The 15,310-nt window shown below is 43.1% G+C and overlaps 1 protein-coding gene across 3 annotated transcripts in view; it reads right to left on the reverse strand.

Annotated features, from left to right (window-relative positions):
- The window catches only part of ABCB4 (ATP binding cassette subfamily B member 4), a 97,374-nt gene that overhangs the window by 78,297 nt on the left and 3,767 nt on the right, over positions 1-15,310 (reverse strand). Inside the window, exons 1-2 of one of the 3 annotated variants that reach the window (XM_082472471.1) lie at positions 4,254-4,353; positions 3,951-4,042 (exon numbers count right to left, since the gene is read on the reverse strand). The exons of 1 other annotated variant lie outside the window; for it this stretch is intronic. In XM_082472471.1, coding sequence (XP_082328597.1) covers positions 3,951-4,036 — 86 coding nt within the window. In that variant the 5' untranslated portion in view covers positions 4,037-4,042; positions 4,254-4,353. Of the gene's footprint in view, positions 1-3,950; positions 4,043-4,253; positions 4,354-15,310 lie in introns of those variants that run through there. One more of the 3 variants, XM_082472470.1, reaches the window with a different exon arrangement.

Raw genomic sequence — 15,310 nt, forward strand, 5'->3', positions numbered from 1 at the left:
CTCTCCCCCCCGCCCCCATGTCTTCAAGTCCATTCCCTACATCTGCGTCTTTATTCCTATCCTGCCACTAGGTTCATTAGAACCTTTTTTTTTTTTTTTTTTAGATTCCATATATATGCGTTAGCATATGGTATTTGTTTTTCTCTTTCTGACTTACTTCACTCTATAGGACAGACTCTATGTCCATCCACCTCACTACAAATAACTCAATTTTGTTTCTTTTTATGGCCAAGTAATATTCCATCATATATATGTCCCACATCTTCTTTATCCATTCATCTGTCGATGGTCACTCAGGTTGCTTCCATGACCTGGCTATTGTAAACAGTGTGGCAGTGAACACTGTGGTACATGTCTCTTTTTTTTTTTTTTTAAGAAATTCACGTTCTTTTATTTATTTATTTATTTATTTATTTATGACTGTGTTGAGTCTTCGTTTCTGTGCGAGGGCTTTCTCTAGTTGCGGCAAGTGGGGACCACTCTTCATCGCGGTGCGCGGGCCTCTCACCATCGCGGCCTCTCTTGTTGCGGAGCACAGGCTCCAGACGCGCAGGCTCAGTAATTGTGGCTCACGGGCCCAGTTGCTCCGTGGCATGTGGGATCTTCCCAGACCAGGGCTCGAACCCGTGTCTCCTCCATTGGCAGGCAGATTCTCAACCACCGCGCCACCAGGGAAGCCCACATGTCTCTTTTTGAATTATGGTTTTCTCAGGGTATCAACATTATACTTTCAAATATAAAAGAGTGATGTCCACAAATTGTCGAAATTATCCAGTTTCGACTGCAAGGCAATCACCAAGTGCAAAGGTAACCGTCCAAGTTACTATAGGAATCTCTGGATAACCAGGAGATGGTCACCTGTCTTGCAGAGCTCATGCACAGAGGGAAGATGAATATGTTAACAATGTCCTCCAGATCAATTAATCCTTCACTTGCTAAAATCATACATACTGATCTAAAATTAGTAAAGGCCAGGACTTCCCTGGTGGCGCAGTGGTTAAGAATCTGCCTGCCAATACAGGGGACACAGGTTTGAGCCCTGGTCACGAAAGACCCCACATGACGCGGAGCAACTAAGCCCATGTGCCACAACTACTGAGCCTGAGCTCTAGAGCCCGTGAGCCACAACTACTGAAGCCCGTGCACCTAGAGCCCATGTTCCGCAACAACAGAAGCCACCGCGATGAAAAGCCTGCGCACTGCAACGAAGAGTAGCCTCTGCTCGCCGCAACTAGAGAAAGCCCGCGCGCAGCAACGAAGACCCAACGCAGCCAAAAATAGATAAGATTAAATTTAAAAATTTATATTATATAAATAAATAATAAAATAAAATTAGTAAAGGCCACCCTTCTGAATGATTACAGGGAGTGGTGTCAGGAAATCCTCTCAACTCTGCATTCAAAATACATCTAGAATTCAACCACTGCTCACCAATTTTATGGCTATCCCAATAGCCAGGAGAACTCCTGCCTTGTTTCTCCACTTCCACTTATGCCCACTTTAGTCTTTCCTCAACACAGTAGTCAGAGTAATCATTTAAAAACTCAAGTCATGTGGTTGCCAAGGGTTGTGGGGAGAGGGATGGATTGGGAGTTTGCGGTTAGCAGACGCTAACTATTACATATAGGATGGATAAACAACAAGGTCCTCCTGTATAGCACAGGGAACTATATTCAATATCCTGTGATAAACCATAATGGAAAAGAATAAAAAAAGAATGCATATATATGTATAACTGAATCACTTTGCTGTACAGCAGAAATTAACACAACATTGTAAATCAACTATACTTCAATAACGCAGATTTTTTAAAAACTCTCAATTCATATCATGCTGCTCCTCTGCTCAAAGACTTACAATGGCTTCCACTTTTCTCAGAGTAAAAGCCAAATCCTTACATCAGCCTCTAGGGCCCCACATGATGTTTCCTTGTCACCTCTCTGACCACAGTGCACGCTCCCACTCCTGCTTGCTCTGCCCCAGCCACCCTGCTGTCTCTGTTGTCGCTGTTCTGTGAACATTCCAGACATGTTCCCATCGCAGGGTCTTTATTACCTCTGCCAGGAATGGTCTCCCTCAGATGCCACACACCTCCCTCCTTTCTTTCAAGTTCTTGCTCAGATATTGCCTTCTCAATAAGACCTACCTTGACCACCCTACTTAAAATTGCAAACGACTTCCTTTTTGCACTCCTGATTTCTTTAGCCTTGATTAATGCTTTTCCATAGCATTCATCACCTTCTAACATTTGCTGTAGTTTACATATTCAGCATATGTATTATTTATATCTATCTTCCATACAATAAATGTAAACTCTAGGAGAGCTGACTTTTTTTTTTTAAACCTAAAATGGATTTATTTAGCTTAAATGTCCAGGTAGGTGATAAAGTTTTACTCATAGGACTTGATCCCAAATTATCTAGAACATTCGCTAAAATCAAAGGACAGACATCTGCAATGAAGTGTGTTCAAAAGAATGTGCCAGAGGCAATAACAGCATGATTGGAACAAGCATGTAACTAACTCTCAATTTGCCCTAGATAACTGAAGTGAGCTGAACTTCCTTTAATGTATAAACTTTAGCCTGCTTTTTATAAAAATTTGTCTCCTTACACTTAATTTCATAACCTTACAGTTTCAACTTATTCTTAGCTTTCTGTATTTCTCTTTTGAACTGTCTTCTTTCCAACACAAGGCTGTGAGCTCCACTTCTGAGAACTTCCTTGGGTTCTGTTACGTCACTGCATCTTTTGCAGGAAAACCCCTCTGCACATTCATCAAATGTTCAGCCAGTGCAATACATAAATAGCCTTCTTCCAGAACATGCCATCTATTTATAGATTCACAGTCAATCCCAGCCTAAACTGTCAGCTGACGAAACCCACATTTTTCTAGTAGAAATAATATCAATTATTTTCTTGCAGAAATAATACCAACTTTATGTGGCATGCCAAATTTTCTATGAATGAATACCATGGTACGTAGAAGGAATAAGGCAAGATCACTGTATGAAGACGTTAACAGACAAAAATAATGCCTCAGTTGAACCACCAGATAGGCATGTTTTCCGTTGACTAATCAGGTCCCTTGCAGCTTGAGGACACACTACAGAACCTGATAAAATTTGTCCCTCGGGGTGATCGCTGGATGACACAGGTCAGTTAGTTCTGGGTGGCTTGGCATGAACTCAGAGACCACAACAGCCTCATAAACTGAGGCTGAAGGCGAAAGTGATTCACTATTCCCACGGTGAAAGTGGGACAATGGCCACATGTCATTGACTGGTTTGCTTCTGCCCCTACTAAGGTCCATGAAGCGTGGGCAACAAGGGAACTCTGGGAACCGAAGAGCCATCACAGGAAGAAAGACATTCAAGAAAGAGGTTTCCCCCTTGCATGTGAACAAAAATTTCTTTGGAAGCACAGGTTAGGAAGAATGAGGCTGCCCCAGGTCCCCCTCCCCCCTTCACCCCTCACCACCCACAGGGGAGAAAGAGGAAGCAGCCTGGCGCTGGGAGGAGGGGGGTGGGATGGGTAAAATGAGGAGGAAGAGGAATAACGAGGGGGAGGAAGGAGGCTTCTGCTTCACTACACTTGTTTAAAAAGCACAACCATCAACGACAGATGTCTGATGCTCTGCAAGCATAAAAGATCAAATGATGTTTATGAAAGTTTTTCGGAAAAGTTTTGAGTTCCATAACACAAGGAATGTTATGCCACACATATTCATCGAATCACCCTGCACAAAGAGAAGCGGGCACTTTTAAACACATCCTCTTCTTCCTGAGCCTATTGCAAAAGAAGCCTCAGTGACATTCCTTGACAAGACCTTACGGAGGCTCCGAAACAAAGGCCACAGGCATCGTCAGATTTTCTCAACTTCTTCCCTCAGCCAGAGCTGGCCCTGCTGATTCACGTGTCGCGGGAAAGCGGCGGCTGCGGGTTATGTACCTGCTGCTGCTGCTGCCCCGTTCAAATTCGTCCTCCGTTTTCCTGGGGACCCGGACTGTTCCGATCCTTCCCGCCTCTAGATCCATCTCAGCCTAGGTGAGAAACCACAGTCTCAGGTCCAAGAACACCCACCCCAGCACGGGGAGGTCGACCAGCCTCCTCGCAGAGCCTGCCCGAGGGATCGGGGCCGGCTGACAGGTCGCGGGGCCCGGGGGCGCCGCGTGGAAGTCGCGCTGCCGCCGCCCGGAGCCCACTGTCCCCGGAGTCCCGCGGTCGGAGCCGGCGCGCCCAAGCTTCCCTCACCTGGGACCTCGTGCGTCTCTGGCGGAGCTGCTGGGCGCACCAGGGCTGCGGCCGCGGGGCCTGGACTTTGTTCGCGGCGGCGGCCTCGCCCCCGCCCACCCCCCGCGCACGCGTCGGGCTCGGGCGAGGGCTCCCGGGCCGCAGGAGCCGCTCCCGCCGCCCGCCCGGCTCACACGGCGGGCCCAGCGCGGAGAAGGGCCCGGCGCGCCGCCCTCGCCGCCGGAGGTGCCCCGCCGGCCGCCGCCCACCCGGGCGAGCAGCCAGCCCCGGGCCCGCTGCACCAGCTGCTGCTGATAAGCCCTCGACCGGCCCGGTGCCGCCGGGTGTTCCGAAAGCCTCGCCCGGCGGGCCACCCGAGCCCTACAAAGTGACTGTCACACTCCCTCGGCGCTCAGTGTTCTTTTTAAACCCATGCGTGGGACAGTTTCTAGACGCTCACTAATCATGGGACAGTCGAGGACCAAGAGAGACCCCTAGGCTCGCCTCCCGCTTCTGCATCCCCAGGTCTGGTCCCTGGGCCACCAAACCCAACCATCTCCAGGGACGCATCTCCAGAGACGACGAGAGCTGGGCAGGGCCACCTGGAATCATCACATTAAGCTTCTCTCTGTCGGTGCCCTCTTAATTCTTAGAGACACAGAACTTTAGGGCTGGAAGGGACTTTAGAGATCATCTAATTCAAAACCCGCTTTTTTTTTTTTTAACAATAAGAAACTGATGCCCAGAGAGGTTAAGTCCCGCCTAAGGCTGCATCCTCGAGACCAGGGTCCAGTCTCCAGTGTCCTCCTGTGGCATACTGCTCTGATCCTGGACTTCTCCCTGTGCTAAATTATCTCTACACCTAGCGCCCACTTGAGTCCCCCGTGTGGTCTTCTTGTCGCTTTTCATTGACCTCTCCGCACTCCTTTGCAAAGGAAGAATCTAAAACAGGGAGTAATATGTTATCATGGCTTTGAAGTCAGTGGGATTCAAACTCAGAGCTTCACATCTTATTAGCTATGTGACCTTGGACACTTTCTCACTTGTCGAAACCTCAGTTTCCTCATATGTAACATAAGGATAAAACATCTCCTTTACCAGGTCACTGTGAGGAATAAATGAACTAAGAAGGTAAAAGGAGCTAGCATTGAGCCTAGAACAGAATACATTCCATAAATATGTCTTTCCTTCCTCCCAACCAGGTAGCAGGATTACCTGCTGGTCCTTGCTCCTGCTCTGTCTTATTAACACAGAAGTCATCCCATGGCTTTCTTGGGTTCCCAGAGAACCTTAAAGCAGAGCATCCTATAAGAGGTGGTGTTGTCGGCAGACCCTGGAATGAATCTCACCTCTACCACTTACTAGCTGTCTGGGCTTCGGCAGTTTAATTCTTGATTCAGTCTCCGAAACCATAAAACAGGGGTGTTGTTAGGATTAAACATAATGTGTGCAAAGTGCCTGGCATATAGGAGGTACCTTATAAATGACAACTAGCATTAATAGTTAAAAGATCAGAAGAGGCTTAGGAGAAGAGACTGGGATAGGAGCCAGCAGCTCTAGCACTCACTCTTAGATATGCCACTCATCTTCATTCTGCTCTGCCTGTTACCTTGAGCTAGGCAGAAGTTGATTTGAAGAGATGCTGGGAGTTGATTAAAACTATGGCATTGGACTTCCCTGGTGGCGCAGTGGTTAAGAATCCACCTGCCAATGCAGGGGACACGGGTTCGATCCCTGGTCCAGGAAGATCCCACATGCTGCGGAGCAACTAAGCCCGTGCGCCACAACTACTAAGCCTGCGCTCTAGAGCCCGTGAGACACAACTACTGAGCCCGTGAGCTACAACAACTGAAGCCCACACGCCTAGAGCCCGTGCTGCGCAACAAGAGAAGCCACCGCAATGAGAAGCCCATGCACCGCAACGAAGAGTAGCCCCTGCTCGCCACAACTAGAGAAAGCCCACGCGCAGCAACAAAGACCCAATGCAACAAAAAATAAATAATAAATTAATAAATTAATTAAAAAACAAACAAACAAAAACTATGGCATGCTCTAGAATTATTAGAAATGAATTTATTTACAGATTTTCCTTAAAATATTTTTTCTTCTTATCCTGTCCAGCACAATCATGAGGATTCTCTTCTTTGATCAACCAGAATTCCTCTTCCTCACAAGTCTAACAGGTGGTCAGATCACTAGGTTAAAATACTCTGAGATTAAAGCAACTGGAATTGTTTAGCTTGAAAGAAAGCTTGGTGGTGACTGAAGGACATTATAAAACTCCGTAGCCTATAAGGAGATGGTAGCCTGTTCAGTTTCTATAAAAGACAACTTGAGGGAGAGAAAAGGCGGATACGTGAGGAAGTAGGAAGCTTCTGAACTAAAAACGAAAACAAAAAAACAAACAAAAGGACCCAGGAATAAGATGTGTGTGCCTGTCTGTCTGTCTCTCAGAGTCTATTCACAAAGTTGTCCCTATAAGAAGTGTTCATCACGTGTATTCTGCATCTGAGGCATGTTTGTGGGGAGAGAGGAGCCATGTCCACATGACTGTTTATGTTTTTGCCTGTGTGACAGCCCATTCCAAGGGCCACTTTTATATTTATTTGATAACAATAAAACAACTTTACCCGGGGCATCTATCTGGTTGTTCATTCAAAAACAATATTTAAGCCACTATGATACACTGGCGATTTCTCAGTGATACTCAGGCTGTAAGAAATCTTAACTTTCTTTTGTTGGTAGGATATTGAGATACTTCTGCTTTGCTCTCGCTGATGTCGGGTTAATGTCCTTCCCCCACTCTGTCTTACTTTTTCTACATGTTCCACTAGTTCTTTCTTTTCTAATCTTAATTTTTGCTCTCTCTTGGAGCAATTAAATATTTTTATTCTTTGTTTCTTTTCTCTTGATTTATTAAGTCTATAGTCTTCTATTTTTCTATTTAACAGTTAACTCCTTCCTAGAGATTATGACGTATCTTTGACTAATCAGTGGTACTTTTTCCTCTTCCAGGACAATGCAAGAACTTTAGAATTCTCAAACCTCATTTATCCATCTCTGACTGACACACTACTATTGTCATGGACTTTAATTTTTTCTTTTATGACCCTTATGAGAATATTACTTTATAGTCACTATTATTTAGATTTATATATTTATTATCATTTTCTTTCTCTTTATTTCTTCCTACATCTCAGAGCCACTATCTTGGATCATTTTCGTTTTACCTAAAGAACATTTTTGTGTTTCCTTTAAGTCGGTGATACATTTTCTCAGCTTTTTTTTCCCTGAAAATTTAACTCACCTTCATTTTGAAAAATTATTTAAAGATTTGCCTCACTGGATATCAAGACTTTTATTATGAAACTATAGTAATTAAGGCAATGTGTTTTGGACAGGGATAAACAAAATTAAAATGAAACAGAGTAGAGATTTTATAATTGACAGAGCTAGAATTCTAATCCTGGCACTGTTCTAAGCCACTACATTAAACTAGGGCAGGGAAGTGGGGATAGAGCAGATGGATCAAATGTTTTGGATGGTTAAACATCTTCTTCCTCCAATCCATTGATCTTACCACCTTTTAACTCTTCCTCACTCTTTTGATGTACTGTGTTCCACCAATCTTGCAAACATCTGCAACTCCCTTGCCTTCTCTCTTTACCAGGCTTGCTTGGTAAATCTACAACCCTGCTTATTTAAATTATCCAACTACTACAAGCTTCCACCATGCAACAGAACATGGCTAAAGAAAAACACAAAACCATCTGAATGGTCCCACCACGAAACTAAATGGCCCTTTACTATATACTTAATGTATTTATTATGCATATTATTTATTGTCCACTCTGCGGGATGCAAGATTCCTACGAACAAAGGTGTTTTTTTTTTCCTGTCTTATACACTAGTATATCCCAACCTTTGCTGCCCAACAGCAAATGTTTCCTTAGTGCATTTACTCTTCCACTTTCCTGGATCATTATTTCATAGTTCCTCTTTCCTCCAACGTCTATCATCCATTCCACATCTTCACCTTCTGCTTCACATTCCGTATCATCACATGCTTCTTATTTCATTGATGGAAATCGCGGTGCTCAGAAGGGAACTGCCACTGTCTCCTGCCAGGACATGTGCCCGCTTACCAGAGGCTGCACCCAACACTCTGCCTTTCCCCCTGCTTCTCTAAATGAACTATCCATGTGTCTATATGCAGGCAGTCCTTTTGTTTGTACTTTTCAGCGATAGATCTCATCTCCTCAAAAATGACTTCATTAGGAGCCATTACTCCCCGTCTCTCCTGCATCGTCAACTTTTCTGTCCCAGCCCTGCTGGTACACATGCTGTTATGTCTTCCACCTTAAAAACAAAAAATCTTCTTGACCTCACTTTTCTTACCAACTACTATCACATTTCCCTCCTTCTCTTTGCAGCTACACTTCTTAAAAGAGTTATCTCTATCACTTTCTCCATTTCCTGTCCTCCTGTTCTCCCTTAAACACACTCTAATCAGGAGTTTGACCCTTTCACACTACCAAAACTGCCTTTGTAAGTCACTGATAACCTCTACGTTGCTAAATCCAAAGGTCAATTTTTTGTCCTTATCTGACTTGACAAATTCAAGCAGTTGACAAATTTATCTCTCTCCCTTGATACATTTTCCTCACTTGAACTCCAGAACATCACATATTTCTTGGATTTTCTTCTGCTTTACTGGTCACTCTTTCTCAGTCTCCTTTGATGTTGTTCCTCTTCTTTCAGCTTCTCAACCAACATTGGAGTGCTAAGGCTCACTGCTCAGACTTCTCTGTCTATTCTCACTCCCTCTGTAATCTCAGCCAGTCTCAGGGCTTTAAATACCATTGGTATCCAACAATTTCTAATGTTTTATTTACAGTCTAGACTTCCTTCCTGACTTCCTGGCTCATATATATCAATATAACTGCATCTTTGGTGTCTCTACTTGGATGTTTCAAGTGCCCAACCTTGACTCATGACCTTTCCCCCAAACCAGCCCCTCCAGCAGGTTTTTCTCCTTCTCAGTTGGCACCTCCAGCCATCCAGTTGATCAGCAAAAATATTAGAGTCATCCTGCATTCTTCTCTTTCTTCTACAGCCCATACTCTGTCAGGAAATCTTATTGGTTCTACCTTCAGAATAGATACAGAATCAGGGACTTCCCTAGCGGACCAGTGGTTAGGACTTTGTCTTCCAACGCAGGGGCTGCAGGTTCGATCCCTGGTCGGGGGGCTAAGATCCCACATGCCTTGTGGCCATAAAACCAAAACATAAAACAGAAGCACTATCATAACAAATTCAATAAAGACTTTAAAAAAGATGGTCCACATAAAAAAAAAAAAAGGTTAAAAAATACATATATATCCAGAATCTGACCACTTGTTTCTCTCCAGTTCTACCAGCATGGTTCAAGCCGTTCTCATCTCTCACCTGACTACAAGAGCTTCTTGACAGTCTCTCTGCTCCTGTCTTTACCTCCTCTCCTGCCTCTGTCCATTCTCAAAGCAGCAGCCAGAGTGATTCTTTTGAAAAGTGAGTCAGATCACGTGACGCCTCTGCTCACAATTCCCCAGTGGCCCCCAGTTCATTTGGAGCCATGGCCTGCAGTGGCTCACCCTCTCCGTAACTTCTCTGACCTCGTTTTCTATTTCTCTCCCTGCCTCTCTCCCCGCCAGCCACACTGGCTTCTTGGATGTTCCACAAACAAGAGAGGCAGGGTTCCAACTTAGGGTGTTTGGGCTAGTTGTTCCCTAGGCCCCAAATTCTCTTCCTCCAAATATTCACACGGCTGAAACCTTCACCTCCTACAAGTCTCTTCTTGATTACCATCTTGTCAATGAGACCAATCCCGACCTCTTTAAAAATGCTTATCCCCAGGACTCCCAATTCCCCTTACTCTACTCCAATTTTTCTTCCCATACCATTTTACACCTTCTAGTACACTATACAATTTATGAAATGATTATGCTTGCTGTTTATTGTCACCTCAGTAGTATGTAAGACCCACAAGAATAAAGATATTTTCCTCTGTTTTGTTCAATGAGATATCCAACATTTGCTGCCCACACTTACTACGTACCAGACCCTGTGCAAGGGTTTGAGGATATAAAGAAAAACGGGGCTTAGCTCCTGCCTCAAAATGAACTGAGAATAAGCCAGTAGAAAAATCAGATCTGTATAGTGTTTTATAAAGTTACAGAGCCCGTCACACATATATATCACCTCATTCAAATCTCAAAAGAAGAAGCACGTTCAAGGAAAACAAGCGAGGCGGTATCATTCTCGGTTTAAAGGTGTGGAAACTGGAATTCCTAAAAAGTAAGTGAATGGAATTGGAACACCCTGGGGAAGACTGCTGCCAGGCAGAGGCCATGCCTATCTCTGGATCTAGTACCCACAGCACTAGAGGCTCATCAAATGTGTACTGAATAGATCAATAGTTTTAAGCTACAGCATAAAAGATTTATATGTAAAAAAGAGTGGGGGCTTCCCTGGTGGCGCGGTGGTTGAGAATCTGCCTGCCAATGCAGGGGACACGGGTTCGAGCCCTGGTCTGGGAAGATCCCACATGCCGCGGAGCAACTAGGCCCGTGAGCCACAACTACTGAGCCTGCGCGTCTGGAGCCTGTGCTCCACAACAAGAGAGGCCGCGATAGCGAGAGGCCCGTGCACCGCGATGAAGAGTGGCCCCCACTTTCCACAACTAGAGAAAGCCCTCGCACAGAGACGAAGACCCAACACAGCCAAAAATAAAATAAGTACATAAAAACTATAAAAAAAAAAAAAAAAAAAGAGTGTACTGTAAGTAAGGGCCAAAGGGAAGAGCAAACTCCACCTACCAAAGTATTTTAAAATATTTAATATTTTCTATAGTGTAATAATATTATATTACAATAATTGGATATACTATATTATATATTTTATATTATATTTAAATATAAATGACTTTGCAACAGTTTTCTCTGAAGAGAGAATGATGGACTCAGTTCTCTGTCCAGTCGACCTTTATAGCTTGACGGTAATATGCTCTCTGGTCTTTCTCCCACAATATTTTATTTGTGGCTAACAATTCCCTGACCTCTCATCTCTGAAGAGAGACAGTTAGATGCTATCTTTGACTATTATATTTGCATGTTGCCACACTTTACTACATTCTGTTTCCAAATTTTCTGCCACCAGTACCTCTGCTTAAATCTTCCATCTTCCTCTCAGAGTTGATGGATCTTGATTTCTCCTGTCTTCACTGCCTTCAAACCATGTTACATCTTGTAATTTTCTCCCCAAATTCTTTTCAAAACCCTTCTTAACCTGCGTGAAAAACAAAACAAAAATCTCTCTCCACCTCTGACCTCTTATCTCCTAAAAAATCATTTCCTTTTGGTCTCACTTTTCTTTTCCTCATTATAAAACTCATCTAATTTGGCCCCAGCACATTGGAAGGCATTCATAAGATGTTGAAGATGAGGGTAATGCTGATTTCCAATGAAACTGGTTTTCACTGATAGTTCCAATGAACTTTTCCAATGAACTCTTCCTTATACCCTCTTAAGCCAGGGTAGGCTTGCAAAGGTACCACGACAAAGTTTAAAGCAGTTGGGAAGAGTTTGTTATCAATCACAATGTCATCTCATTTCTACCAGGATAAAGTAATGGCACATTGAGAGTTCCAAGGTCACATTGCCTAATGGAATTCTTGTGCTCTGTGAAAGTTATGGTAACTGTTGGGTGGACAGAAGGGCTGCAGGGTGCCAAGGTCAGAGATTAAATGAATAAGCACCAGCTAGGGTCACTGTGCTTTAGGTCACTAATGTTGACTCTTAGGGTTATTCTAAAACCATACCTTTTCAAAATATTGTACGTACTTTGCTACAGATTAAAATATTTGCTCATATCATACTAAAATATCTATAGATAATATAACAAAGAAGAACAGGAATGTTATGTTGGCATTTGATGTTAGTTCTCAGTTACTCACAGCACTATTTCCTAGCCCTAAAATTGTGGCATCTTAAGGGCTCTTCAATCACTTTAAAGAGTGTTGTGAAATGTTCAGAAATCTACTGAAGCAAAATTAACTTGGGTTTGCAATCACCTGTGCATTATTTATGGAACCCTACTAATATTAGGTAGAATCTATAATTCTCTTTATCCTGCTCCCTTGCTGTCTTCTTTTTAATTAAATTTTTAATTTTGAGATGTTTATAGATTCACATACAGTTGTAAGAATAATACAGGGAGACCTGATGTACACTTTTCTTAGTTTCCCCAATGGTAATATATTGTATTTTTGTGTCCAAATTGATAAGGGATATTGGTCTGTTGAGTAATATTCCCTTGAAACCTGGACATTTAAGGTATTATGTTGTGAGATTCTAGATCTTAATTAAACCTTTTATTTTCCTTGATTTGGGGACACTGCTCCACCAGGGAAAGGGGTATCATTACTGTAAGTGAGGGTAGAAGTCCAGATTCCTCACTTGGTCTCCACTGATCCCTGAGGTGGGAGGGGCTCCTTGTTACTGCTAAGCAGAGGCGGGGGTTCTGACTCTCTAACAGTCTCCATTGATACTTTCCTAGCTGGGCAGAGTGGGAGTGCATTGTTACAGCTCTCCACATGGTCTCCACTGACACCACAGGGGTGTGGAGGTGGCCTTGTTACTGCTGAACAGGGAAAGTCCTGAGCCTCTACTATGCCGCCACTAATACCATCCCAGAGGAGAGGGGAGGAGGTACCTCATTCCTGTGGTGGGGATGAATAGTCAGCTCCCTGCTTGGCTTTCTCTGACACCACCGTGGTGGGGCGCAGATGGTGAGGTTAGGGTGCCTTGTTACAGCCTCGCAAGGGTAGAAGTCAAGGCTTGCCACTCAGCCTTTTCAGGCGTGGGCCTGGATGGTGCTATACTTTTTTTCCTATGATGTTTGGCTAGAGTAGAGAGGCTAGAAAATGTCTAAACATTTTCTATCTTGCTGTGCTGCCCCTTTCCTGGTCCTTTGGTTAGAGAGAGCAGGCTTTTGTTGGGGCTCCTTTTTGTCTGTGCACATTGGCATTTCTGGGTTTTCACCTTCTTCAGCTCCAAGTCTGGGATATACGAAGCAAGAATAAAGCAAAACAAGACAAAACATCAGACAAGAAAAAGAAATAAAAGGTATCGAAATTGGAAGGAAGAGGTAAAACTGTCATTATATGCAGATGATACGATACTCTATATAGAAAACCCTAAAGACTCCACACAAAAACTATTTGAACTGATAAATGAATTCAGTGAGGTAGCAGAATACAAGATTAATATATAGAAATCGGTTGCATTTCTTTACACTAATAATGAAATATCAGAAATCAAAAAAAAAATACAATCCCGTTTAAAATCACATTAAAAAATACTTAGGAATAAACCTAACCAAGGAGGTGAAAGACTTATACACTGAGAACTATAAAACACTGATAAAGGAAGTCGAGTATGATTCAAGGAAATGGAAAGATATCCCATGTTCCTGGATTGGAAGAATTAACATAGTTAAAATGGTCATACTACCCAAAGCAGTCTACAGATTTAATGTGATCCCTATCAAATTACCCATGATATTTTTCACAGAACTAGAACAATTTAATAATTCTAAAATTTATATGGAATCACAAAAGACACAGAATTGCCAAAGCAATTCTGAGGAAAAATAACAAAGCTGGAGGTATAACCTTCTCAGACTTCAGACAATACTACAAAGCTACAGTAATCAAAACAGCATGGTATTGGCACAAAAATAGACATATAGATCAATGGAACAGAATAGAGAGCCCAAAAGTAAACCCACACACCTATGGTCAATTAATCTTCAACAAAGGAGGCAAAAATATACAATGGAGAAAAGACAGTCTCTTCAGCAGGTGGTGATGGGAAAGCTGGACTGCCACAATTAATTCAATGAAGTCAGAACACACCCTCATACCATACACAAAAATAAACTAAAAATGGCTTAAAGACTTTATATTTAAGACATGACACCATAAAACTCCTAGAAGAGAATGTAGGCAAAACATTCTCTGACATAAATTGTAGCAATGTTTTCTTAGGTCAGTCTCCCAAGGCAATAGTAATAAAAGCAAAAATAAACAAATGGGACTTCATCAAGCTTATAAGCTTTTGTACGGCAAAGGAAACCATAAACAAAACAAAAAGACAGCCTACAGACTGGAAAAAAATCTTTGCAAACCATGCGACCAACAAGGGTTCAATTTCCAAAATATACAAACAGCTCATACAAATCAATAACAAAAAAACAAACAATCCAATCAAAAACTGGGCAGAAGACCTAAATAGACATTTCTCCAAAGAAGACATACAGATGGCCAATAGGCACTTGAAAATATGCTCAACATCACTAATTATTAGAGAAATGCAAATCAAAACTACAATGAGGTATCATCTCACACTGGTCAGAATGGCCATCATCAATAAGTCCGCAAATAACACAACATTTTAAATCAACTATACTCCAATAAAAATTTTTTTAGAAAGTCCACAAACAATAAATGCTGGAGAGGGTAATGAGAAAAGGGAACCCTCCTACACTGTTGGTGGGAATGTAAATTGGTGCAGCCACTATGGAAAAGAGTATGGAGGTTCCTTAATAAAACTAAAAATAGAGTTACCATATGATCCAGAAATCCCACTCCTGGGCATATATCTGGAGAAAACCATGGTTCAAAAAGTATACATGCAGGGACTCCCCTGGTGGCACAGTGGTTAAGAATCCACCTGCCAATGCAGGGGACATGGGTTCCAGCCCTGGTCCAGGAAGATCCCACATGCTGCAGAGCAACTATGCCTGTGCCCCACAACTACTGAGCCTGCACTCTAGAGCCCGCGAGCCACAACTACTAAGCCTGCACACCACAACTACTGAAGCCCACGCGCCTAGAGCCCATGCTCCGCAACAAGATAAGCCACCGCAACGAGAAGCCCATGCACTGTGACGAGGAGTGGCCCCTGCTTGCCACAGCTGGAGAAAGCCCGCGTGCAGCAACGAAGATCCAACGCAGCCAAAACTAAATTAATTAATTA

The sequence above is a fragment of the Balaenoptera physalus genome (assembly GCF_965194825.1).
Source record: "Balaenoptera physalus genome assembly, chromosome: 8".
Lineage (NCBI taxonomy): Eukaryota > Metazoa > Chordata > Mammalia > Artiodactyla > Balaenopteridae > Balaenoptera > Balaenoptera physalus.